This window comes from Hyperolius riggenbachi, chromosome 3 (genome assembly GCF_040937935.1).
Source record: "Hyperolius riggenbachi isolate aHypRig1 chromosome 3, aHypRig1.pri, whole genome shotgun sequence".
Lineage (NCBI taxonomy): Eukaryota > Metazoa > Chordata > Amphibia > Anura > Hyperoliidae > Hyperolius > Hyperolius riggenbachi.
In genome coordinates, this window is record NC_090648.1 from 123,570,444 (window position 1) to 123,594,883 (window position 24,440).

Sequence of the window (24,440 nt, forward strand, 5' to 3'; positions counted from 1 at the left end):
ACAGGCAATAGCTATCTCTCCAATCAGTATGGGCACCTTAAGAGAGCCTGAATTTACACGCCACATACAGCTCTGTGCTCTGTAACTTGTTTTATTTGTCCTTTGTTCCTTTTTTATTTAGTAAAACTCAAGAGTATTAAAGGTTAGGCCTTCCTGTGCTTACACAGCTGTGTTTATCTTTTCCAGGTGTTTACACAGACACGGCGGTGGAAGGATCATGCTGACATGCTGAAGCAGTATGCCACCTGCCTCCAGGGTCTCCTAGGGGCATATAACATCTCTGAGCCAGAGATATACTTTGATGTATGGGTGTCCATCAATGATCGCTTCCAACAGAGGTGAGCCCCATAGTATCCTGTCCCATGCTACACAACAGAGGTTGCCTTAGTGTCCTGTTTCATGCTACACAACAGAGGTGAGCACCACAGTGTCCAGTCCCATGCTACACAACAGAGGTGAGCGCCTCAATGTCTTGTCCCATGCTACACAACAGAGGTGAGCCGCACAGTGTCCTTTCCCATGCTACACAACAGAGGTGAGCGCCTCAGTGTCCTGTCCCATGCTACACAACAGAGGTGAGCCGCACAGTGTCCTTTCCCATGCTACACAACAGAGGTGAGCGCCTCAGTGTCTTGTCCCATGCTACACAACAGAGGTGAGCCGCACAGTGTCCTTTCCCATGCTACACAACAGAGGTGAGCCCTACAGTGTCCTGTCCCATGCTACACAACAGAGGTGAGCGCCTCAGTGTCTTGTCCCATGCTACACAACAGAGGTGAGCGCCTCAGTGTCCTGTCCCATGCTACACAACAGAAGTGAACACCACAGTGTCCTGTCCCATGCTACACAACAGAGGTGAGCGCCTCAGTGTCTTGTCCCATGCTACACAACAGAGGTGAGCCGCACAGTGTCCTTTCCCATGCTACACAACAGAGGTGAGCCCTACAGTGTCCTGTCCCATGCTACACAACAGAGGTGAGCGCCTCAGTGTCCTGTCCCATGCTACACAACAGAAGTGAACACCACAGTGTCCTGTCCCATGCTACACAACAGAGGTGAACACACAGTGTCCTGTCCCATGCTACACAACAGAGGTGAGCGCCTCAGTGTCCTGTCCCATGCTACACAACAGAGGTGAGCGCCTCAGTGTCCTGTCCCATGCTACACAACAGAGGTGAGCGCCTCAGTGTCCTGTCCCATGCTACACAACAGAGGTGAGTGCCACAGTGTCCTGTCCTACTCTACACAACAGAGATGAGCGCCTCAGTGTCCTGTCCCATGCTACACAACAGAGGTGAGTGCCTCAGTGTCCTCTCCCATGCTACACAACAGAGGTGAGCCACACAGTGTCCAGTCCCATGCTACACAACAGGGTGAGCCCCACAGTGTCCTGTCCCATGCTACACAACTGAGGTGAGCGCCTCAGTGTCCTGTCCCATGCTACACAACAGAGGTGAGTGTCACAGTGTCCTGTCCCACTCTACACAACAGAGATGAGCGCCTCAGTGTCCTGTCCCATGCTACACAACAGAGGTGAGTGCCTCAGTGTCCTCTCCCATGCTACACAACAGAGGTGAGCCACACAGTGTCCAGCCCCATGCTACACAACAGGGTGAGCCCCACAGTGTCCTGTCCCATGCTACACAACTGAGGTGAGCGTCTCAGTGTCCCTTCCCATGTTACACAACAGAGGTGAGCACCTCAGCGTCTTGTCCCATGCTACACAACAGAGGTGAGCCCCATAGTATCATGTCCCATGCTACACAACAGAGGTGAGCCCCACAGTGTCCTTTTCCATGCTACACAACAGAGGTGAGTGCCTCAGTGTCCTGCCCCATGCTACACATACATCTGGGATTCTCACTGTAAGGCCTGGGACCCACCAAGAACTAAAATAAGAAAAGAGGAGGTGGCTTACCTCACAAATGACAACTTCATATAACAAATGAGCACTGGCAACGCGTTTCGTGAGTTTAAGCTTACTTCTTCAGGCCAAATAAAGTGCCATCCAACAGATTCAAACAAGAGGCGTAAAATTAAATGTATTCATAAGTTAATTTATACTTTGACTTTCCAAAGCAGAAATGTGGGAAACGACTGCAGTTGTTTCATGTGTGTGATTCTGATACTACTGATGCATGGAAGATCAGCAGGACACCAGGCAACTGGCATTGTTTAAAAGGAAATAAATGTCAGCCAGCGTATCCCTCTCATTCCCGGTGTTCTTTAAAAAGCTGTCAGTTGTGCCACAATAACTTTGTGGTCTTTGTGTTTTGTGAGTGTCCAGTATGAGTTTGCAGTCAGCGTTAGGATTAGAAGGGGTGATGTGAGAGTAAAGTCAAGTAGAAAGTGTTGGAAAGGCTAAAGTTAGGAATACACTAGAGATAAAGGTTACTGCTGGTCATATTGAGTGTTTAGTGTTTGTGTCAGGCTTAGGTCATAACTTCCTTATTACACCACAAAGAATTCTGGGCCATTTGCTGTAAAATCATACCTCTGACACACCTGGGAGCTGCATTGAAACCACAATACAAGGATGTGCAAAGCATTCAGAGGGTGTGTCTCCCTAACACTACTACTGCCTATAGAGTGCGGCCTAGTGGCTGCAGCTCTGGTGCTTTGAGTCCGTCAGAAGAGCGCAATATAAATGTTATTTGTCTTGTCTTGTCACTGAAGTCTATTGTGGCATTGAGCCTTTTCACCTCTAGTCTGATGATATGGTGGCTGTATAGTGTACTGGTTATTGGCTCTGCCTCTGACACAGGCGACCAGGGTTCGAATCTTAGCTCTGCCTGTTCACTAAGCCAGCACCTATTCAGTAGGACCTATTCAGTAGGAGACGTTGGGCAAGTCTCCCTAACATTGCTACTGCCTGTAGAGCGTGCCCTAGTGGCTGCAGCTCTGGCGCTTTGAGTCCGCCAGGAGAAAAGCACAATATAAATGTTATTTGTCTTTGTCTTGATGTGTCATTACATGTGACTGTTTTCAATTGTGTGGCTAATGCGGTCAATACATCCAGTAAACACATCTGCCTGGGTGGCTGCTGTCATCTGGTTACACATACTGTGCAGAAAGTTATGTGGGCTGCTCAGCTTTACAAGCATGCAGTGACCACACTACAACCACCCGGCTCACCTGAACCTCACTTAGGTGGAATTTACTTTTCTGGTAGGTTAGCTCATTGGTGAAAATGTGGCATCTGATTGATTGAGCTGCACCTATATTCTAGTGTGGTCATTTAATAAATTGAAGTCCAAAGTGAATATGAAATAGCGACTGCCAGTGCAAGCAGTTACATAACCGATAACAAGTCTGAGTCCATAGTCTGATGTGTCCTTGACAACAATGCAGCTTCTTATCAGCACACAGCTTGATAAAGGGGATACCTACAGGTTTTAGGCACTCCTTGCTGTATCTAGGTATGAAGAACTTTGCAATTAGTGAACTGTGAATTTAGTGGACTGTCCACTATAGTGAATGACTGTTTACAGTATGTCCCTTTTTTATACTGCCTTTTATGCTTAAAGGATACATCCAAGCTCACAAAAAAACCCAGGGCCTCCTCCGGCCCCTGGCACCCGATATGTCCGGCCCCTGGCACCTCGCCGCAGCGCTGGTGTACCGGGATCCGAAGTTGGCATCTTTAACAGAGGGGATCCTGGAACACCGGAGCTGCGGTGAGGGACAGGGCTAGAGGAAGCCCGTGGTAAGTAGATCTAATTTTTTTTGTGAGCTCAGATGTATCCTTTAAAGGGAAACTTTTTAGTCTAAAAAAATTAAGTTTTACTTACCTTGGGCTTCTACTGGCCCCTGCAGTTGGCCTGTGCCCACACCGGTACGCTAGGATGCTTCTGTCCCCACCATCAGTTTTGCTTTCGGCGACGACAGGCCACTGCGCATGTTCTTATTCGCCTGGAGCGTCCTGCACAGGCGCGGTAGAGATTTTCTCGTACTGCGCCAGTGCAGGAAGCGAATGAGGACGTGCGACCAGGGCCATGCAGGCACAGTGGCCAGTGACAGGCTCAATGGCTGAAATCGAAACTGAGCTGTGGCGGGGGACCGGAGCATCCTAGAGTACTGGTGTGGGCACAGGCCAACTGCAGGGACCCGGTAGAAGCCCCAGGTAAGTAAAATTGCAATTTTTTTTAAACTGACTTAAAGAGACTCTGAAGCCAGATTAAAAATGGCTTTTTACCTTACATTTATCTGAGGCATGTTTGCCCCTGTTAAAACGCAGCGATCCTGCGGCCGAACGAGGGGTCTTTACCCCCCAAATCCCCTGGGGCACACTTGGGGAGAGCTTCCTGTAGAGGCAGAGCTTTCAGCAGGAGCTCTGCCTCTACACGCATCTATCAGTGTGTATCTCCGCCTCTCCCCTGCCCCTCTCAGTCTTTCTTTACTGAGAGGGGCGGGGAGAGGCGGAGATCCTCCGGCTGATAGACGCGCATGGAGGCAGAGCTGCAGCTCAAAGCTTTGCCTCCATGAGCAGCAAAATCCACGACCAAGAAAGTTGTGGATTTTGCAGTGCGGATTTGGGGGGAAAAGACCCCTCGTTCTGCCGCAGGATATCGGCGTTTTAACAGTGGCAAACATGCCTCAAATAAATGAAAGGGAAAAAGCAATTTTTAAACTGGCTTCAGAGTTTCCTTAAAGGGATACTGTAGGGGGGTCGGGGGAAAATGAGTTAAACTTACCCGGGGCTTCTAATGGTCTCCCGCAGACATCCTGTGCCCGCTCAGCCGCTCACCGATGCTCCAGCCCCGCCTCCGGTTCATTTCTGGAATTTCAGACTTTAAAGTCTGAAAACCACTGCGCCTGCGTGGCCGTGTCCTCACTCCCGCTGATGTCACCAGGAGCATACTGCGCAGTCACAGACCATACTGGGCCTGTGCAGTATGCTTCTGGTGACATCAGCGGGAGCAAGGACACGGCAACGCAGGCGCAGTGGTTTTCAGACTTTAAAGTCTGAAATTCCAGAAGTGAACCGGAGGCGGGGCTGGAGCATCGGTGAGCGGCTGCACAGGCACAGGATGTCTATGGGGGACCATTAGAAGCCACGGGTAAGTTCAACTCATTTTCCCCCGACCCCCCTACAGTATCCCTTTAAGTATCCCTTTAAGGAAAAAAAATCAGCTGTTGCTGCATTTCATAAAAAGAGAGAAGGATCAGTCATAGTGAATGTCATTCTGTCTCTTTTCCCTTTGAAGTTTACAGCGGAGCACTTTAAAGAGGGTTGTAACATTCAAAATTAATGAGCCCATTTTAGACGGGCTGGCTTAATGCCTAATATATATACTTTTTGTTTTACCTGGTATGTGTGCCTTTGCTGAACTGTGCAGAACTGTGCTGTGCCAAGAGGATTTTTTTTAGCTTTCTCCTTGCCCTCAGTCCACCCTCTGCTGTGCCCCTGTGACAGTCCATTCCTTTGGGAGTCCTCGGAGCTGCTCCGTACTCTGCATGTGCAGTACAGACCCACTTGTCTCCAGAAGTACTCAGGGATGCACGTACCTCCGAAGCCTTCATGACGATTCCCAAAGGCATTTTCGACCAGTTGGTAGAATAACTTTCACAGGGGACAGCAGTGGATATAGGGCAGGGGTGTCAAACTCAAATAAAAAGTGGACCGAAATTTAGCTCTGGGACGAAGTCGTGGGCCAACCTCAATGACTAGTGGCCACCTCTCTCCCTTATAAAGTTCCCTGGTGTCTAATAGGCCCCTCCATCCCCTATACAGTTCCCTAGTGTCTGGTGCCCCCCTCCTTCCCCTATACGCTTCCCTGGTGTCTAGTGGCCCTCATCTATACAGTTCCCTGGTGTTTAGTGGTTCTCTCTCCCTCCCCTATATAGTTTCCTGGTATACAGTTCCCTGGTGTCTAGTGGCCCCCCTCCCTCCCCTATACAGTTTCCTGGTGTCTAGTGGCCCCCCTCCCTCCCCTATACAGTTTCCTGGTGTCTAGTGGTCCTCCTCCTTCCCCTATACAGTTTCCTGGTGTCTAGTGGTCCTCCTCCCTCCCCTATACAGTTCCCTGGTGTCTAGTTGCCCTCCTCCCTCATCTATAAAGTTCCCTGGTTTTTAGTGGTTCTTTCTCCCGCCCCTATATAGTTCCCTGGTACCTAGTGCTTTCCCCCACCATATAGCTTCTCTGGTGGTTCTAAGAGGGCCAAACATAATGCAAAGTGGGGAAACCACCTGAGGGCCAAATCTGATGGCTCCAAGGGCCAGATTTAGCCCACGGGCCGGAGTTTGACATTTATGATCTAGGGCACGGAGAGCTCAGTTCTACTTTTTGTTGCAAAAAATGCAATTTATAAATTAACTGTATTTACCCTGACTAACTGCTACTGTCACAGGCTCTATGACCCCACGGTGGACATTGTGAAAGCTGAATGGTCGCCCTTCCGTAAAACTCCCTGGGTGAAGCCCTTACTGGTTGACCTATCACCGTGGCGACCTAAATTCCAGGAAGTTGAGAAGTCTCTGGACAATCAGACTGATGTAGTCTTCATCGCAGACTTCCCAGGTGATAAGATAAGCGCTTTCTTCAGAGATATGCGTCTGATGCTGGATCCATACCATACAATTTTTCGGCCGATTTACATGCTCGATCGATTATTTCCAGCATGTCAGCATTCTGAGGATCGTTCGATATTTTATGACCGATTTTATGGCAGATTTCCAGCGATTTCCGCTCATAAAATCGATCCTCAGATCGGACATGCTGGAAATAATCGATCGGGCATGTAAATCGGACGAAAAATTGTATGGTGTGGATCCAGCATGACTCTCACTACTACTATTTCCCACTACCAGTTTTTTCTTTTTACCCTTTTTGTGGTGTGTATTTCAGGCCTTTACTTGGAGAATTTTGTAAGCGAGGATTTGGGAAATACCAGCGTACATGTTTTGCAAGGGGAAGTCAATGTAGAGATTGTAAAGGATGCCAAAAACTTCAGCCTGAGGGAAGGAGACAGAATGCAGGTAACTGTGTGTCATATTCATGATGGTTCCTCACTGTACAGGAAACAGCAATCATGGAGACTAGATAAATTGTGACATTTCTAAAATTGTGAGATTTACTTAAAGGGAATGTCGGAGAACAAAAACAAGCTCTACTTACCCGGGGCTTCCTCCAGCCCCTGGCAGCCAATGTCGCTCGCCAGAGCTCTGGTGTCCCGGGGTCCCCTCCGTTGCAGATGCCATCCTCGCTAGGTTGGCATCTTCTACGCCTGCGCATGGCCGCGCCGCTTACGATCTCGCTCACGTGTCCTGGAGCCTGCGCAGAACACTCGCAGCCACTGGAGAGGACACCGGAGCTGCGGCAAGGGCCGTATCGGTTGCCAGGGGCTGGAGGAAGCCCCGAGTAAGTAGAACTTTGTTTTTTTTCATGTGCCTCGGATGTGTCCTTTAAAGGAATCGTCAGGAAAAAAAATGAGTTTCACTTACCTGGGGCTTCTACCAGCCCCATGCAGCCATCCTGTGCCCTCGTAGTCACTCACTGCTGCTCCAGTCCCCCGCCGCCGGCTAGTTTCGTTTTTGCCGACCTCTGGGTCGGTGGGCTGCATTGCGTACATTTTTAGGCATTCCCGCTGGTGCAGGAACATTAACACATACATTTTTATGCGTTAATGGTGCAATGCATACATTTTTACGCGATGCACCACTAACGCGTAAAAATGTATGTGTTAATGTTCCTGCACCAGCGGGAATGCATAAAAATGTACGCAATGCGGCCCACCGACCCCTAAGTGGGCAAAAACGAAACTAGCCGGCGGCGGGGGACTGGAGCAGCAGTGAGTGACTACGAGGGCACAGGATGGCTGCATGGGGCTGGTAGAAGCCCCAGGTAAGTGAAACTCATTTTTTTTTTTTTTTGCCTGACGATTCCTTTAACCACTTCACAGCTCCAGTACAGTATATCTACTCCCCTGCAGACTTCATCTAACTGCCCAGGGGAGTAAATATACGTACTCCCGCTGCTACCACTGCTGAAAGCGCTCCCGCTTATTTGTGCGCTCGTTCATGTTGCCATCTGCCCGCCAGGAGATCAATGAATGAGAAAGCAATTCCTAATCATTGATCTAAGTCCCCGTAGCAATTATCGGCGCCTTTTATGAGAAGCTGCACGATCATTCTAATAAATAAAAGTTTCCCATCTTCAGTACACTTCCTGTAAGCATACATATTTCGCTTACAGGACATATAACAAAAAAAAGACTGAGGCCATCTTGTGGCCAAATAGAAATACTACATCTAAAAGTACTTTTTTTAAATGCAAAGACCTGTTTTTACATTTTAAATTAACCCCTTACCTCCCACACTCCCCAATAGTTACCAACATTTATTTTTTTTGTAAAAAAAATACAATGAAATAAATTTACAATTATAAAAAATGCATTAATAGTTTTCTTAGGGACTGAACTTTTACAATATGTATGTCAAGACGGTATAATACTGTTACTTTATAAATTATGGGCTTTTTATTAATGATGGATGCAAAACTGAAAAAAAATGCATCTTTATTTCCTAATAAAATATTGGCACCAGACATTGTGATAGGGACATCATTTAAATGGTGTAATAACCGGTACAAATGGGCACATTAATTACGTGGATTTTAATTACGGTAGCATGCATTATTTAAAAATTATAATGGCCGAAAACTGAAAAATAAGGATTTTTTTCCAATTTTTTTCATATTTTTCCATTAAAAAACATTTAGAATAAAAAAATTCTTGGCATAATGTACCACCCAAAGTAAGCCTAATTAGTGATAATAAAAAAAACACCTTTAACACATTTCATTCTGATAAGTAGAGATAAAGTTATTGGCAAATGAATGGAAGGAGCTGAAAGGTGAAAATTGCTTGGATGCTGAAGGGGTAAAACCCCTCAGTTGTGAAGTGGTTAAGGTGTCTTAGTAAAGCTGGCTAATTGCTGTAACTGTGAGAACAGCTGTGCCTCCAGGATCTGTGTCCACAGATGCTCTCCTCCTCTCCAATGATGCCTCACAAGATGAGAAGGGTGCGCACACTCAACTAATTTTGATTGGCCAATAGTAGCCAATTTTACCACCTCAATCATTTTTAATACTGTAAGCAAATTATGTAGGTTAAAACTTATACTACATGGAAATGGTAAGGATGGTTAACATGGGTGTTAAACGCTGACATCACACTGTGGTGGGTGGAGGGGGGGCACTGACATCACACTATCTATGGGTGGAGGGGGTGCTGACATCACTTTATGGAGGGGGCACAGGATGGCACTGTATTCATATGAAGCTCCAGCTTCCGTTTTGGCAGTCAGTTTGCCTAAAGCTTGACATAGAGGATGAGTTCAATGTATTAGCGGGGAAGGAGAAAAGCATGTATGCTTTAGTACTGAAATATTAGTGACATTGATGAATTATAACTAACCAACTAGTTTATGTCACTGTAAATATGCTACAAGATAAATATCACACCCATTGTGTGTTGAAGGCAGCATTTCTGGAACACTGCAGATATGGGCACAGAGGCCATTCCTATCTCGGCATGTCTGAGCTGGTGCCTGTGGTAAACGTGTGACGTGATGTGGGTGTATATAGTCTGCATACATTTTACTGGGAGCGTTACATAAAATCTCCCCACCTTTCCCTTTGTGAGTGACGTTAGTTGTGAAACAGTAAAATGAAACTGTATAGTATGGAAATGTCCCTTTGGAGACCTCAACAAAACAAAGAAACTTCCTTTTCTTCTAAGATCCCCTTTCTCTAACCACCAACAAAATCACCATAAATTTAGGGTGCGTTCACACTATGCATGTTGCAACGCACTGTATTGCCATATTTGAACGCAATGTGAGGACAATCGTCCACATCTCTGGGGTGTAATGGACCATGTTATCTCAGTGCACTTTTATCAGTTTATTTCTGGATAATCTGTGCCATAGCTTGTATGTTACATACTACTTGTTCATTCTGTGTAAATAATGTACACGTGTTAATATATAAAAAACAAGTATCAGCAGCACTGCTTAAGTGAAAAGTAGCTCTTTTATTCAACATGCAATAGAAATCACGTCAGGAATAGGCTGAAGGCAACTACAGACCACTGTTTCGAAGGGACATGCTTCTTTTTCAAGTTGCAAGCTCATTCGGACAAACAGTGCTTACACACATCCTTTTATATGGCTACAGATGCAAATATCAACCAATCATCATGCAAATGCAAGAGGAGCAACCAATAAGAGCAGAAGAATAGCTGGAGGACCTGATGGGGAACTTCAGTACACAGGAAGTACATCCCAAAAAATGACATCACTGTCAAAACACTCCCACAGCAAAAACTGCTCCAAAACCACGCCCAACAGGAGAAACAGACCTGAATATGTAGCCATGTAAGCACTGTTTGTCAGAATGAGCTTGCAACTTGAACAAGAAGCATGTCCCTTGGAAACAGCGGGCTGTAGTTGCCTTCAGCCTATTCCTGACGTAATTTCTATTGCATGTTGAACAAAAGAGCTACTTTTCACTTAAGCGGTGCTGCTGATACTTGTTTTTGCTATTTTTGAGCTCGGTGGGCAACGAGCTCTAATCAGCTATAGCACGCTGGTCTCCATTTTGAGTGCTGGGTCTCACATTTTTCCGTGGTAATATATAAGTGTGCACTGCGTCATGCACGCTAATGACGCATGTGTAATACGTACATAGGGCTTGATCCACTAAACCGTGATAACTCATATCATGTCCGTTTGCGCACGATCGTTATTATCGTGCGCAATTGCGTAATGCACATGAAAACTCGCGAAAAAATCACGGTTTAGTGAATCAAGCCCATAGAGTGAACTTAGCCAACCTGTGTGTTTTAAGTTTCCCTCTGGGGTGGGGTACAGAAACGAGGGTCCGAAAAAACAGATCCATTACATTAATCTGATCGGATTGGTTAGCAGTTTTTCTTTCATTAGTCCAAACGAACTTTTCCAAACGATCATGACAATCGAATCGGACGATTGATCGTCCAGGAGATTGTATTGTTAATGGCCACCTTAGAGTAAAATCAAAACAAAGACTTTCTGCACACTGCTTAAACCTAATCTGACAATAGAATAAAGGTAAATTAAATGACAGGCGATGGCTAGGCATTGGATGAGCAAAGACAGTGTGTCTGGTAATCCCGGGCCACAGAGTCAATGGGCCCCATAATGAGTATACACGTCACCACCCTTCCGATGTCTTAGATCGTAAAAGAGGAGTGTTAGCTCCTAGTTATGATCTACAGCACAGGTGTCAAACTCAAGACCCGCGGGCCGAATGTGGCCCCTCCTTGCCATTTTATGTGGCCCTCAAAAGCTGCAAATGTGCATCACTGTAAGCAGTAAAATAACAAAATGATACTGCATTCCCTATCCAGAGGATGGCCATGTTTCTGATTTCAGCATCGTCTGTTTGAGTCTGGGTGCAGCAAAAATCCATTGGGGCCCCCTCCTTGAATACAACCCCCCCCCCCCCACCTCTGGTGAGGTTGGAAAAACACAAACACACCGACACACCTTTCCCCCGACACCCTCTCCCCACATAGCGGAGCCGTGTAATAGTTACTGTACCTTTACCGTACATTTTCCCCCCCTCTCTTTCCCTCTGCTGTTGTTTATCCAAGGGAAGGTATGAAAGTAATAAAGTGTGACTTCTCTAAACTATTTGAAGCACAGTGTCTTATGCCCCCCCCCCCAATTACCATGAACACTTCTGTTTGCTCATTGCTACTAATTACAGCAGTCCTTATCTGCCTGCTCTTTCAGCGGAGGGCAGGCCGTGGAAGTAGGGTAATAAAAGCCGCTAACAAACATCTTAAATGTAAAAAGAAGAGGTAGAATGGAATCAATTTTTTTTTTAGTAATGAGCCACATTGTTAGCATGCATTTGCTATTCTGATGCCATTTCAGTGCTGCTCGGTTCATTTTAGTGCATGCTGGTAACTGTTAGAATTTTACAGATGTCTATAAGTTTGATACTGCATTTGAGGATTTATTTAAAAAAACTCTGAAGCCAATTTAAAATCTCGTTTTTACCTTCCATGTATGTTAAGAAGTATCAGTAGACCTAAAATGCCGGATTTCTGCGGCAGAACGAGGGGTTTAGACCCCCCAAATCCTGGGGCAAACATCCACGACTTTCTTGGTCTTGGATTTTGCTGCCCGGTGAGGCAGAGCTTTGAGCTATAGCTCTGCCTCACTGAAGTTAATCTGCCCACGGATCTCCGCCTCTCCCCGCCCCTCTCTATGAAGGAAGACTGAGAGAAGCGAGGAGAGGCGGCGATCGGCGCAGATTGACTACAGTTGAGGCAGAGCTTCAGCGCAAAGCTCTGCCTCAGCAGGGAAGCGCTGCCTGAAATTTGCCAGGAGGATTTGGGGGGTCTAAACCCCTCGTTCTGCCGTGGAAATGCGGCGTTTTCAGTCTACTGATACTTCTTAACATACAAGGAAGGTAAAAACAGAATTTTAATTTGGCTTCAGAGTCTCTTTAATTTTTGGCACTGAGTTATCAATGGATCCAAGTGATAAGTAGTACTTTTTATTTTTCAGCTACCAGCAGGGGAGTACCACAAAGTATTCACTGTATCCCAAGGTCCCTCGTGTTATATGTACCTTTATGTGAACACCACTGCGGTGACCCTAGAGCACAACCTCACCCGCCTGCATGAACTGAAGGAGAAGGTGCAGAATGGAAGCGGTGAGTTAGACGGCTGTACAGTGAGAGGCTGAGAGTAGTAATGGTCATTTGTAGGAGAACTCATGAGAAGCATGTGATCCGATTGATCAGCTGATAGATGGGCAATCACATCCTGCTTTAGCACATGATCATGACTAGCAAATCAGAAACTTGCATATCTATCCTTCTCCCTGAGTTCTCCTAGACAAGCTTCTCCATGAGTTCTCCTAGACATGATTATCACTAGCTCAAAGCATTTATGGCCCAAGAATTTAAAGTGAACCTAAAGTCAGGAAGAAAAAATGAGTTTAACTCACCTGGGGCTTCCCTCAGCCCCCTGAAGCTGATCGGTGCCCACGCTGACTCCATCAGATGTCCCTGGACCGGCCGGCGGTGACTTCCGGTTTCGCCGTCACCGGCCGACAGGCTGGGAACGCGAGTGATTCTTCGCATTCCCAGCCAGAATATCACCCCCTATGCTGCTATTGCGGTCTCCCTATGCTACAATAGCAGCATAGGGGGCGATATTCTGGCTGGGAACGCGAAGAATCACTCGCGTTCCCAGCCTGTCGGCCAGTGACGTCGAAACCGGAAGTCACCGCCGGCCGGTCCAGGGACATCTGATGGAGTCAGCGTGGGCACCGAACAGCTTCAGGGGGCTGAGGGAAGCCCCAGGTAAGTTAAACTCATTTTTTTCTTCCTGACTTTAGGTTCACTTTAAAAAGGGCAAATTCTGATAGTAATCAGGGTGATAAGTGAATATAAACTGTGTGCAGAAGGATAGTGCCGGACAGAAATCAAGGCTTTTATCTACTGACGGTTTATTTCACTCAAAACAGAGACTCTGAAGTCTCTTGAAAAAAAAAACTTATTTTTTTTTCATTAATCTCTCTTTAATACATTAGTCCTAACTAAACTGCTGCATTCCCGCCGCTCTAAACTGTCTTAATCCCCCCAAACTACCCCCTCCCTCTTCCCCTGCAAAATCCACGACTTTCTTGGTCGTGGATTTTGCTGCCCTAAGCTCCTCCATGTGAGGCAGGGCTATGAGCTGCAGCCCTGCCTCACACGCGTCTATCAGCGGCGGATCTCCACCTCTCCCCCGCCCCTCTCAGCGAAGGAAGACTGAGAGAGGTGGGGGAGGGGCGGCGATCCGCCGCTGACAGACGTGTGTGAGGCAGGGCTGCAGCTCATCGCCCTGCCTCACACGGAAGCGCTCCCCGCAGTGTGCCCAGGAGAGTTTGGGGGGATTAAGATAGTTTACAGCCGCGGGAATGCGGCGGTTTAGTTAGGACTAATGTATTAAAGAGATTAATTTAAAAAAAATACTTTTTTTAGAGACTATAGAGTCTCTTTAAGATTTGGGCAGAGAGCTTTTCTGGTGGTGTGTTTGCATGTGACTGACCACAAAATAAAGTTACAGTAATTCTAAAATAATTCCTTTAGTGGTTCTCCAAGACCCAGTGGGGTGTGCACCTTGGAGAAAATCCGAGGGTTAAGGCCAGTAGTCACGCTAGATGGATGTCACTTGACAGGGACCAGGGCTCGATCCCTCGGGCAAACTTTCGCTAGGCCGGGGCTTTACCAGATGTTAAAGTGGAACTTTAGCCCAAACAAACATACTGTAATTAAAGGGATACTGTAGGGGGGTCGGGGGAAAATTAGTTGAACTTACCCGGGGCTTCTAATGGTCCCCCCGCAGACATCCTGTGTTGGCGCAGCCACTCACCGATGCTCCGGTCCCGCCTCCAGTTCACTTCTGGAATTTCTGACTTTAAAGTCAGAAAACCACTGCGCCTGCACGCCCGTGTCCTCGCTCCCGCTGATGTCACCAGGAGTGTACTGCGCAGACGCAGACCATACTGGGCCTGCGCTGTGCGCTTTTGGTGACATCAGCGGGATCGAAGACACGGCAACGCAGGCGCAGTGGTTTTCAGACTTTAAAGTCTGAAATTTCAGAAGTGAACCGGAGGCGGGGCCGGAGCATCGGTGAGTGGCTGCACCAACACAGGATGTCTGCGGGGGACCGTTAGAAGCCCCAGGTAAGTTCAACTCATTTTCCCCCGACCCCTTACAGTATCCCTTTAAGTTACATTAGTTATGTTAATTAAAATAGATAGGTAATATAATCTCTTACCCACCCTGTTTTAAAAGAACAGGCAAATGTTTAATTTCATGAGGGCAGCCATCTTTTTGGTTGAAAGAAGGTGACAGGGAGCATGAGACACAGTTCCAACTGTCCTGTGTGCCGATTACCCCTCCCAGTTGCTAGGCAACGTGAATAACAACATCGGAAATTTCATCGTGCTTTGCACAGCATCAGGGTAAAAAGCCCGGGCAGTTTCCTTTGATGGGTAGAGCTTAGCTAAAATGATGTTTTGGTAAGAAAAACAGTGTTCTGATGCTGTGAAACTGTTCTGCTGAGTAGATTTTTAGTCCAGAGGTTCGCTTTAAGGTAGTCTGCAGTCTAATGACATGTTCTGTTGTAATAGCGCAGGGCAGAGGGCCAATAGTTCACTGAGCAATCGGACTGCTGTACTTTAATCTAGAATGTGTGCAGGCCTTTAGTCTGAGAACACTTATGGAAACTGCTTCTCCTAGTGGTCAGTAAATACTTGAACAAGTGGAGTGTGCATTCCATCTTCCAGGTAATGTGTACCATCTATCATGGTACTCAAGTCTACATTCTTGAATATGCAAAAGAAGAGAGGTTGGAGGCGCCCTTGAGGTACTCAGGCAATGTATTGCGTGCCAATAATGTGTATCAAAAAGTGCGAGAAGCTCTAAAAGACCTTATCCTAAAATATACTGTATATATAGTTAGATATAAAAAGAGGGCCTACCTTATGTAGTTTTTGTAAAAAAAAAGATAATTTGATTGGGCACTTTAAAATGACAAGGCGTCATACAGGCACCCGAGACTGGACATACTCTGCATTAGGTACAGTACTCGACCGGGTGAAATGGTTCACACCGCGAAACGCGTTGTCATTTTAAAGTGCCCAATAAAATTATCTTTTTTTACGCTAAATTGAGTGACTACTATATAAGATAAGCCATCTCTTTTTATATCTAACTATATATGTATTTTTTAGGATAAGACCTTATAGAGCTTCTCGCTCTTTTTGATACACGTTGTTGGCACGCAATACATTAATACATTGCCTGAGTACCTCAAGGGTGCATCCTACCTCTCTTCTTGTGCATACTTCCCCTAATCAGGGGTCACCACCAAGCAAGGTGGCTGTTTTCTAGGAGCTGCAACCATGCTGCCAAGTGGGGACGGCACTTCCCCACGTTTGGAGTGGATGCCCCATGTGCAACTCAGTTTTATGAGTATATTACTTTATACATCAACCGTGTCCTCCCATCCCTTTTGTCTATCCCTGGCCCAATTTGACAAAAATAATAATAGAATAGGTTTTTTAATTACACCAATAAGACATTTTACTTTTACCCGGCACACTTTCCACTAATGTTAAAAGGCTGGCCTACAAAACTGAAGCAAGTGGGAGTGGCATTGTGATGATTGCAGCTAGCCTGCTCTTCTGCATGGTAAAAAGTGAAAGAAGCCATGATAAGTTAGTGTGTACAGTATATCACCTTTTTATTTTATGCTTATAGTCATGTTTTTCTTCTCCGTTCAGAGACTGTACCACTGCCTCCAGAGCTACAGCCTCTTCTCTCAGGAACGCTGGACGATGTCAACCTCACAGACCCTCTAGTGGTGACATACTTGCGTAGACAGAGGCGGATGGAGGAGGCAGAACGCAGACGCAATGCTACTGTCATTCAGAGGTTTGAGAGGTTCTTCAATAAGAAGTATTATCTTCTGCGTCGGAGGTGGGTGCCTACAATTTACTGTTTACTTTGTATATTAAAATTAAATCCGTGCAGCAAATTTGATAATAAAGGTGGCCAAACGCTGTTCAATTTGTGGTAGATTGGGTAAATTATCAGTATCTATATTTTCTACTATTCTGCACCATTGGAAAGGAGACAAAATTTAAGCAGAACTTTTTAGCCACATTTAAAGAGAATCTCTAAGAAAAAAAGTGTGTGTGTGTGCGTGCGTGCGTGCGTGTGTGTGTGTGTTGTTGGGGGGTGCCTCTGGATCCTAATGAGGCTTCCCCATCCTCCTCCATTCCAGCGCCGTCAGCCACCACCACGCAGGCGGTGTGAGCCTCGCACAGGCGCAGTAGCAGCTTTCCTTTGGGCTTGGGCGGAAGTATCCAAACCCACTCAGATCCGCTCTACTGCTCAAACACTGCATTTATTTCAGCGTAGAAAGGAATGAACAGCACTTCAGCATATAGAAAATGACCAGGGCAAAAAACACATTTCTATGGCTTCACATACAGCATGGAACTGCCAAAGCACAACTTCCATGCATCATAAAATGAGAGAGAGAACACTGCATGCTTGCGCAGTAGATGCGATCGGACTCTGCTATTTCCGCCTGAGGCCAAAGGAAAGTTGCTACTGCGCCTGCCCGAGGCTCACACAGGATTATGATCCTGGAGCCCAGGCTGACAGCACTGGGACGGAGGATGGGAAGCCTCATTAGCATCCAGAGGCTTAACCTTCCTGAGCGAAGAGGGGCACTTTTTTTTTTTTTTTTTTTTTTTTTTTACAGATTCTCTTTAAAGAAAACCTGTAATGAGAAAAACCTCAACACAATTGTTGCCTCTTTAGTAGCATATAAAACGTAACTTTTAATAAATAAAGATATAAAATACACCCTGAGCTAGCTGTCTTAATTACAAACTTATAACTTATGAACTAGGGGTCTATAATAAGCGACACTGGAAAGATTACTTCCCCCCCCCCCCCCCTTACAGTTCATATCGTCAATAATAAATTACACAAAACCCCCACCAAAATAACCCAACATGTTTCACTTCCTAGCGGAAGCTTTTTCAAGGGAACAAAGTGAAGTGCAAAAAGTGCATTGGTGCTAAGGTGCAATATTATTAAAACAAAGAAAATAACAATGAGTCAAACAGCGTGTCCGCTCATGACAGCAGCCGGCTGCTGTCATGAGCGGACACGCTGTTTGACTCATTGTTATTTTCTTTGTTTTAATAATATTGCACCTTAGCACCAATGCACTTTTTGCACTTCACTTTGTTCCCTTGAAAAAGCTTCCGCTAGGAAGTGAAACATTTTGGGTTATTTTGGTGGGGGTTTTGTGTAATTTATTATTGACGATATGAACTGTAAGGGGGGGGGGGGGGGGGGGGAAGTAATCTTTCCAGTGTCGCTTATTATAGACCCCTAGTTCATAAGTTATGAGTTTGAATTTAAGACAGCTAGCTCAGGGTGTATTTTATATCTTTATTTATTAAAATTTACTTTTATATCCTACTAAAGAGGCAACAATTGTGTTGTTAGTTTAAGTTATCAGGTGTTTGTGAATAATATAATGAGAAAAACCTCCCCTGGGGGGTACTCACCTCGGGTGGGGGAAGCCTCCGTATCCTATTGAGGCTTCCCTCGTCCTCCTCGGTCCCACGGCGGCTGCGAAAATCCTCCCGGAACGGTGGGGATGTAAATATTTACCAACCGGGCTCCAGCGCAGGCGCAGTATCGGCTCTCCACCTCTGAGATAGATGGAAATAGCTGATCGCTGTCTGGCCGCTCTACTGCGCAGGCACAAGTCTCCTGCGCAGTAGAGCGGACCAGACGGAGAACGGCTATTTTTGCCTATCTCCGTGCAGAAAGCCGCAACAGCGCCCCCGCTGGAGCCAGGAAAGGTAAATAAATCAGCGCTTGTCAGGCTTGTCGAGGAAGGATTCCGGGACACTTCGGGGGAGCCAGCGCTGGACTTGCCTGCAGCTACAGGGGAGGGGGAAGCCTCATTGGGACCCTGAGGCTTCCCCCTACCGAGGTGAGTACCCCCAAGGGGACTTTTTTTTTTTTGTTACAGGGTCTCTTTAACTATTTTAGGACCGAGGTGATTGAAATGTACGCCCTGTTTTGGTGGGCTCCTGGCTGGCAGGGCGTAGATTTCAATCACCCCCCACAGTGCGCATCCGCCGTTTCCGTCATTCCCTGCCGCTCTAACCCGACGTCTCTATGACGGCAGTCATGTGAGCCGGTCAGGAGCCGATTTCATTGGCTCCTAGCAGTGTCTAATCAATGTAAGCTGCTCCCATTGGCTTACATTGATAGACATGGTCAGGAGCCAATGAAAGCGGCTCCTGACCGGCTCACATGAATCTGCCATCATACAAACGGCAGATTCCATGTCAGGAGGATCCCAGCATGCGGCGGTGACGGTGTGTAAGTGCGGCAATTCGTTGGGATTCCGTCGGTATTGTACCAGCGGTCTCTGGTCCTTAAGGGGGCAGAGACCGCTGGTACTTAAGTGGTTAAAGGATACCTGGCCCAAGGTAAAGCTACCTAAGGTATGCTAATGCTGGATCCTCATACTTCTGACTAGTGTCTGTTCCTCTTGTCCCCACGCCACTGCTGATACCAATATTTACATTTCAGAAGGTAATACAGTGAACTATGGAGTCATTCCAAGACAAGAGTGAGGGGTTGAAGCCCTTTGCAGGGCAGTGGATGTTACTAGTAGATGTTGATGATTTTGTTGTATTATACGAATTGGTTCATTCCTGTTTTTATCGTCTCATTCAGTTTCCTGATGACAACCATATCTCTGCGAAATCTGATTGTGGGCCGCCCATCACTCGAGCAGTTGGCAGAAGAAGTGGCCTTTGCCAGCATTAAATATGATGATGTTAAACACCAGGAAGACAAGAAGCCAGAGCCCTCCACAAGGGAGCTGGAACACATGGACTTGTGACTTCAAACACTGCAGTATGCTTAGGACCAAAGTATCACAGACTCAGAGCTTTTCTATTGTCACTTTTTATACAAACCAGAAGCAATTTTTATAAATGACGCTAAACACTAAGCTACAGAGTAATCATTCTACCGGAAATCAAAAGAAACTGGGGGTGTTGAGCTTGCTTAGCTAGATCCACAACAACAAATGCTATTAGCTAAACTGTGTGTGAGAAAAGATATCTGGTATTATGACAACACACAATGTCTGGGGCATGTATGATCCAAGACTCCTGCAAGAATATTTTATACCTTTCCTCGGTTGTATGAGCAGGGGAAGCTGTCCCCATATCGCAAAGAATACCACATGGCCCTTGGGGTGTGGGGGGCTGGGGAAAGATGATAGTTTGGTGGGGCAACAGTTTCTCTAATTTTGTACAGCAACAAGTTCTGCCCGTTTCCCACTGCCCACATAGTGTGCCAGCTTTCTGATGCTCCTCAAGGTATGCCCAGTCAAGCCAAATCCCAGCGTTCCATTACTCCAGGAATTCATAGGGTTCTAAAGTAGTGGGACACTAGAGCAGTGATCTGCAAACCTGGCTCTCCTGCTGTTAAGGAACTACAAGTCCCACAATGCATTGCAGGAGTCTGACAGCCACAGTCATGACTCATAAAGGCAAATGCATTGTGGGACTTGTAGTTCCTTGCACTAGAGCATTGATGACCAACCACTGACAAATAACTGGACCTCTTGTGACTACTTTCTGGGAATGGTCAATTAACTGCTATTTCCAGTTTCCACTCCCATGAAATGGAAAAAAAAAAAAAAAGATTATTTTGATTGAGCCAGCTTCAAGCTGCATGCAAGCCACAATTATAAGCATCTCATTGACTTGAGAGACTGAGTGGGGGGGACAAGAGAGAACATGTGACTGCTGGTAGATTAGAGGCCAAGGAAGTCTACTAGCAGATGAGGGTAGAGCACCTTATGGCACTGCAGACACTAGGGGGACCACAGATGCCAGTCGCCACTGGGAGGTGTGCGCCTGCATGTGCTGGCAGACACTGGGAGACCACAGATACCTGTCACTGCCGGGAGGTGTGCGCCTGTAGGTGCTGGCAGACACTAGGGGAACCACAAATACCTGTCACTGCTGGGAGATGTGCACCTGTAGGTGCTGGCAGACACTAGGGGGACCACAGATGCCTGTCACTGCTGGGAGGTGTGTGCCTGTAGGTGCTGGCAGACACTAGGGGGACCACAAATACCTGTCACTGCCGGGAGGTGTGCGCCAGTAGGTACTGGCAGACACTAGGGGGACCACAAATACCTGTCACTGCTGGGAGATGTGCACCTGTAGGTGCTGGCAGACACTGGGGGACCACAGATGCCTGTCACTGCTGGGAGGTGTGCACCTGTAGGTGCTGGCAGACACTAGGGGGACCACAGATGCCTGTCACTGCCGGGAGGTGTGCGCCAGTAGGTGCTGGCAGACACTAGGGGAACCACAAATACCTGTCACTGCCGGGAGGTGTGCGCCAGTAGGTACTGGCAGACACTAGGGGGACCACAAATACCTGTCACTGCTGGGAGATGTGCACCTGTAGGTGCTGGCAGACACTGGGGGACCACAGATGCCTGTCACTGCTGGGAGGTGTGCACCTGTAGGTGCTGGCAGACACTAGGGGGACCACAGATGCCTGTCACTGCCGGGAGGTGTGCGCCAGTAGGTGCTGGCAGACACTAGGGGAACCACAAATACCTGTCACTGCTGGGAGATGTGCACCTGTAGGTGCTGGCAGACACTAGGGGGACTACAGATGCCTGTCACTGCCGGGAGGTGTGCGCCTGTAGGCGCTGGCAGACACTAGGGGAACCACAAATACCTGTCACTGCCGGGAGGTGTGCGCCTGTAGGTGCTGGCAGGCACTAGGGGAACCACAAATACCTGTCACTGCTGGGAGATGTGCACCTGTAGGTGCTGGCAGACACTAGGGGGACCACAGATGCCTGTCACTGCTGGGAGGTGTGTGCCTGTAGGTGCTGGCAGACACTAGGGGGACCACAAATACCTGTCACTGCCGGGAGGTGTGCGCCAGTAGGTACTGGCAGACACTAGGGGGACCACAAATACCTGTCACTGCTGGGAGATGTGCACCTGTAGGTGCTGGCAGACACTGGGGGACCACAGATGCCTGTCACTGCTGGGAGGTGTGCACCTGTAGGTGCTGGCAGACACTAGGGGGACCACAAATACCTGTCACTGCCGGGAGGTGTGCGCCAGTAGGTACTGGCAGACACTAGGGGGACCACAAATACCTGTCACTGCTGGGAGATGTGCACCTGTAGGTGCTGGCAGACACTGGGGGACCACAGATGCCTGTCACTGCTGGGAGGTGTGCACCTGTAGGTGCTGGCAGACACTAGGGGGACCACAGATGCCTGTCACTGCCGGGAGGTGTGCGCCAGTAGGTGCTGGCAGACACTAGGGGAACCACAAATACCTGTCACTGCCGGGAGGTGTGCGCCAGTAGGTACTGGCAGACACTAGGGGGACCACAAATACCTGTCACTGCTGGGAGATGTGCACCTGTAGGTGCTGGCAGACACTAGGGGGACCACAGATGCCTGTCACTGCTGGGAGGTGTGTGCCTGTAGGTGCTGGCAGACACTAGGGGGACCACAAATACCTGTCACTGCCGGGAGGTGTGCGCCAGTAGGTACTGGCAGACACTAGGGGGACCACAAATACCTGTCACTGCTGGGAGATGTGCACCTGTAGGTGCTGGCAGACACTGGGGGACCACAGATGCCTGTCACTGCTGGGAGGTGTGCACCTGTAGGTGCTGGCAGACACTAGGGGGACCACAGATGCCTGTCACTGCCGGGAGGTGTGCGCCAGTAGGTGCTGGCAGACACTAGGGGAACCACAAATACCTGTCACTGCCGGGAGGTGTGCGCCAGTAGGTACTGGCAGACACTAGGGGGACCACAAATACCTGTCACTGCTGGGAGATGTGCACCTGTAGGTGCTGGCAGACACTGGGGGACCACAGATGCCTGTCACTGCTGGGAGGTGTGCACCTGTAGGTGCTGGCAGACACTAGGGGGACCACAGATGCCTGTCACTGCCGGGAGGTGTGCGCCAGTAGGTGCTGGCAGACACTAGGGGAACCACAAATACCTGTCACTGCTGGGAGATGTGCACCTGTAGGTGCTGGCAGACACTAGGGGGACTACAGATGCCTGTCACTGCCGGGAGGTGTGCGCCTGTAGGCGCTGGCAGACACTAGGGGAACCACAAATACCTGTCACTGCCGGGAGGTGTGCGCCTGTAGGTGCTGGCAGACACTAGGGGAACCACAAATACCTGTCACTGCTGGGAGATGTGCACCTGTAGGTGCTGGCAGACACTAGGGGGACCACAGATGCCTGTCACTGCTGGGAGGTGTGTGCCTGTAGGTGCTGGCAGACACTAGGGGGACCACAAATACCTGTCACTGCCGGGAGGTGTGCGCCAGTAGGTACTGGCAGACACTAGGGGGACCACAAATACCTGTCACTGCTGGGAGATGTGCACCTGTAGGTGCTGGCAGACACTGGGGGACCACAGATGCCTGTCACTGCTGGGAGGTGTGCACCTGTAGGTGCTGGCAGACACTAGGGGGACCACAAATACCTGTCACTGCCGGGAGGTGTGCGCCAGTAGGTACTGGCAGACACTAGGGGGACCACAAATACCTGTCACTGCTGGGAGATGTGCACCTGTAGGTGCTGGCAGACACTGGGGGACCACAGATGCCTGTCACTGCTGGGAGGTGTGCACCTGTAGGTGCTGGCAGACACTAGGGGGACCACAGATGCCTGTCACTGCCGGGAGGTGTGCGCCAGTAGGTGCTGGCAGACACTAGGGGAACCACAAATACCTGTCACTGCTGGGAGATGTGCACCTGTAGGTGCTGGCAGACACTAGGGGGACTACAGATGCCTGTCACTGCCGGGAGGTGTGCGCCTGTAGGCGCTGGCAGACACTAGGGGAACCACAAATACCTGTCACTGCTGGGAGATGTGCACCTGTAGGTGCTGGCAGACACTAGGGGGACCACAGATGCCTGTCACTGCTGGGAGATGTGCACCTGTAGGTGCTGGCAGACACTAGGGGGACTACAGATGCCTGTCACTGCTGGGAGGTGTGTGCCTGTAGGTGCTGGCAGACACTAGGGGGACCACAGATGCCTGTCACTGCTGGGAGGTGTGCACCTGTAGGTGCTGGCAGACACTAGGGGGACCACAAATACCTGTCACTGCTGGGAGGTGTGTGCCTGTAGGTGCTGGCAGACACTAGGGGGACTACAGATGCCTGTCACTGCTGGAAGGTGTGCACCTGTAGGTGCTGGCAGACACTAGGGGGACTACAGATGCCTGTCACTGCCGGGAGGTGTGCGCCTGTAGGCGCTGGCAGACACTAGGGGAACCACAAATACCTGTCACTGCCGGGAGGTGTGCGCCTGTAGGTGCTGGCAGGCACTAGGGGAACCACAAATACCTGTCACTGCTGGGAGATGTGCACCTGTAGGTGCTGGCAGACACTAGGGGGACCACAGATGCCTGTCACTGCTGGGAGGTGTGTGCCTGTAGGTGCTGGCAGACACTAGGGGGACCACAAATACCTGTCACTGCCGGGAGGTGTGCGCCAGTAGGTACTGGCAGACACTAGGGGGACCACAAATACCTGTCACTGCTGGGAGATGTGCACCTGTAGGTGCTGGCAGACACTGGGGGACCACAGATGCCTGTCACTGCTGGGAGGTGTGCACCTGTAGGTGCTGGCAGACACTAGGGGGACCACAAATACCTGTCACTGCCGGGAGGTGTGCGCCAGTAGGTACTGGCAGACACTAGGGGGACCACAAATACCTGTCACTGCTGGGAGATGTGCACCTGTAGGTGCTGGC

At 48.5% G+C, this 24,440-nt stretch overlaps 1 protein-coding gene across 1 annotated transcript in view; it reads left to right on the top strand.

Annotated features, from left to right (window-relative positions):
* Positions 1-19,614, top strand: part of GGCX (gamma-glutamyl carboxylase) — a 75,386-nt gene extending 55,772 nt beyond the window's left edge. The window contains exons 10-15 of the mRNA XM_068274874.1: positions 187-338; positions 6,352-6,521; positions 6,849-6,979; positions 12,563-12,710; positions 16,337-16,532; positions 19,335-19,614. Coding sequence (XP_068130975.1) covers positions 187-338; positions 6,352-6,521; positions 6,849-6,979; positions 12,563-12,710; positions 16,337-16,532; positions 19,335-19,503 — 966 coding nt within the window. The 3' untranslated portion in view covers positions 19,504-19,614. The remainder of the gene's footprint in view (positions 1-186; positions 339-6,351; positions 6,522-6,848; positions 6,980-12,562; positions 12,711-16,336; positions 16,533-19,334) is intronic.
* Positions 19,615-24,440: the final 4,826 nt, after the last annotated feature.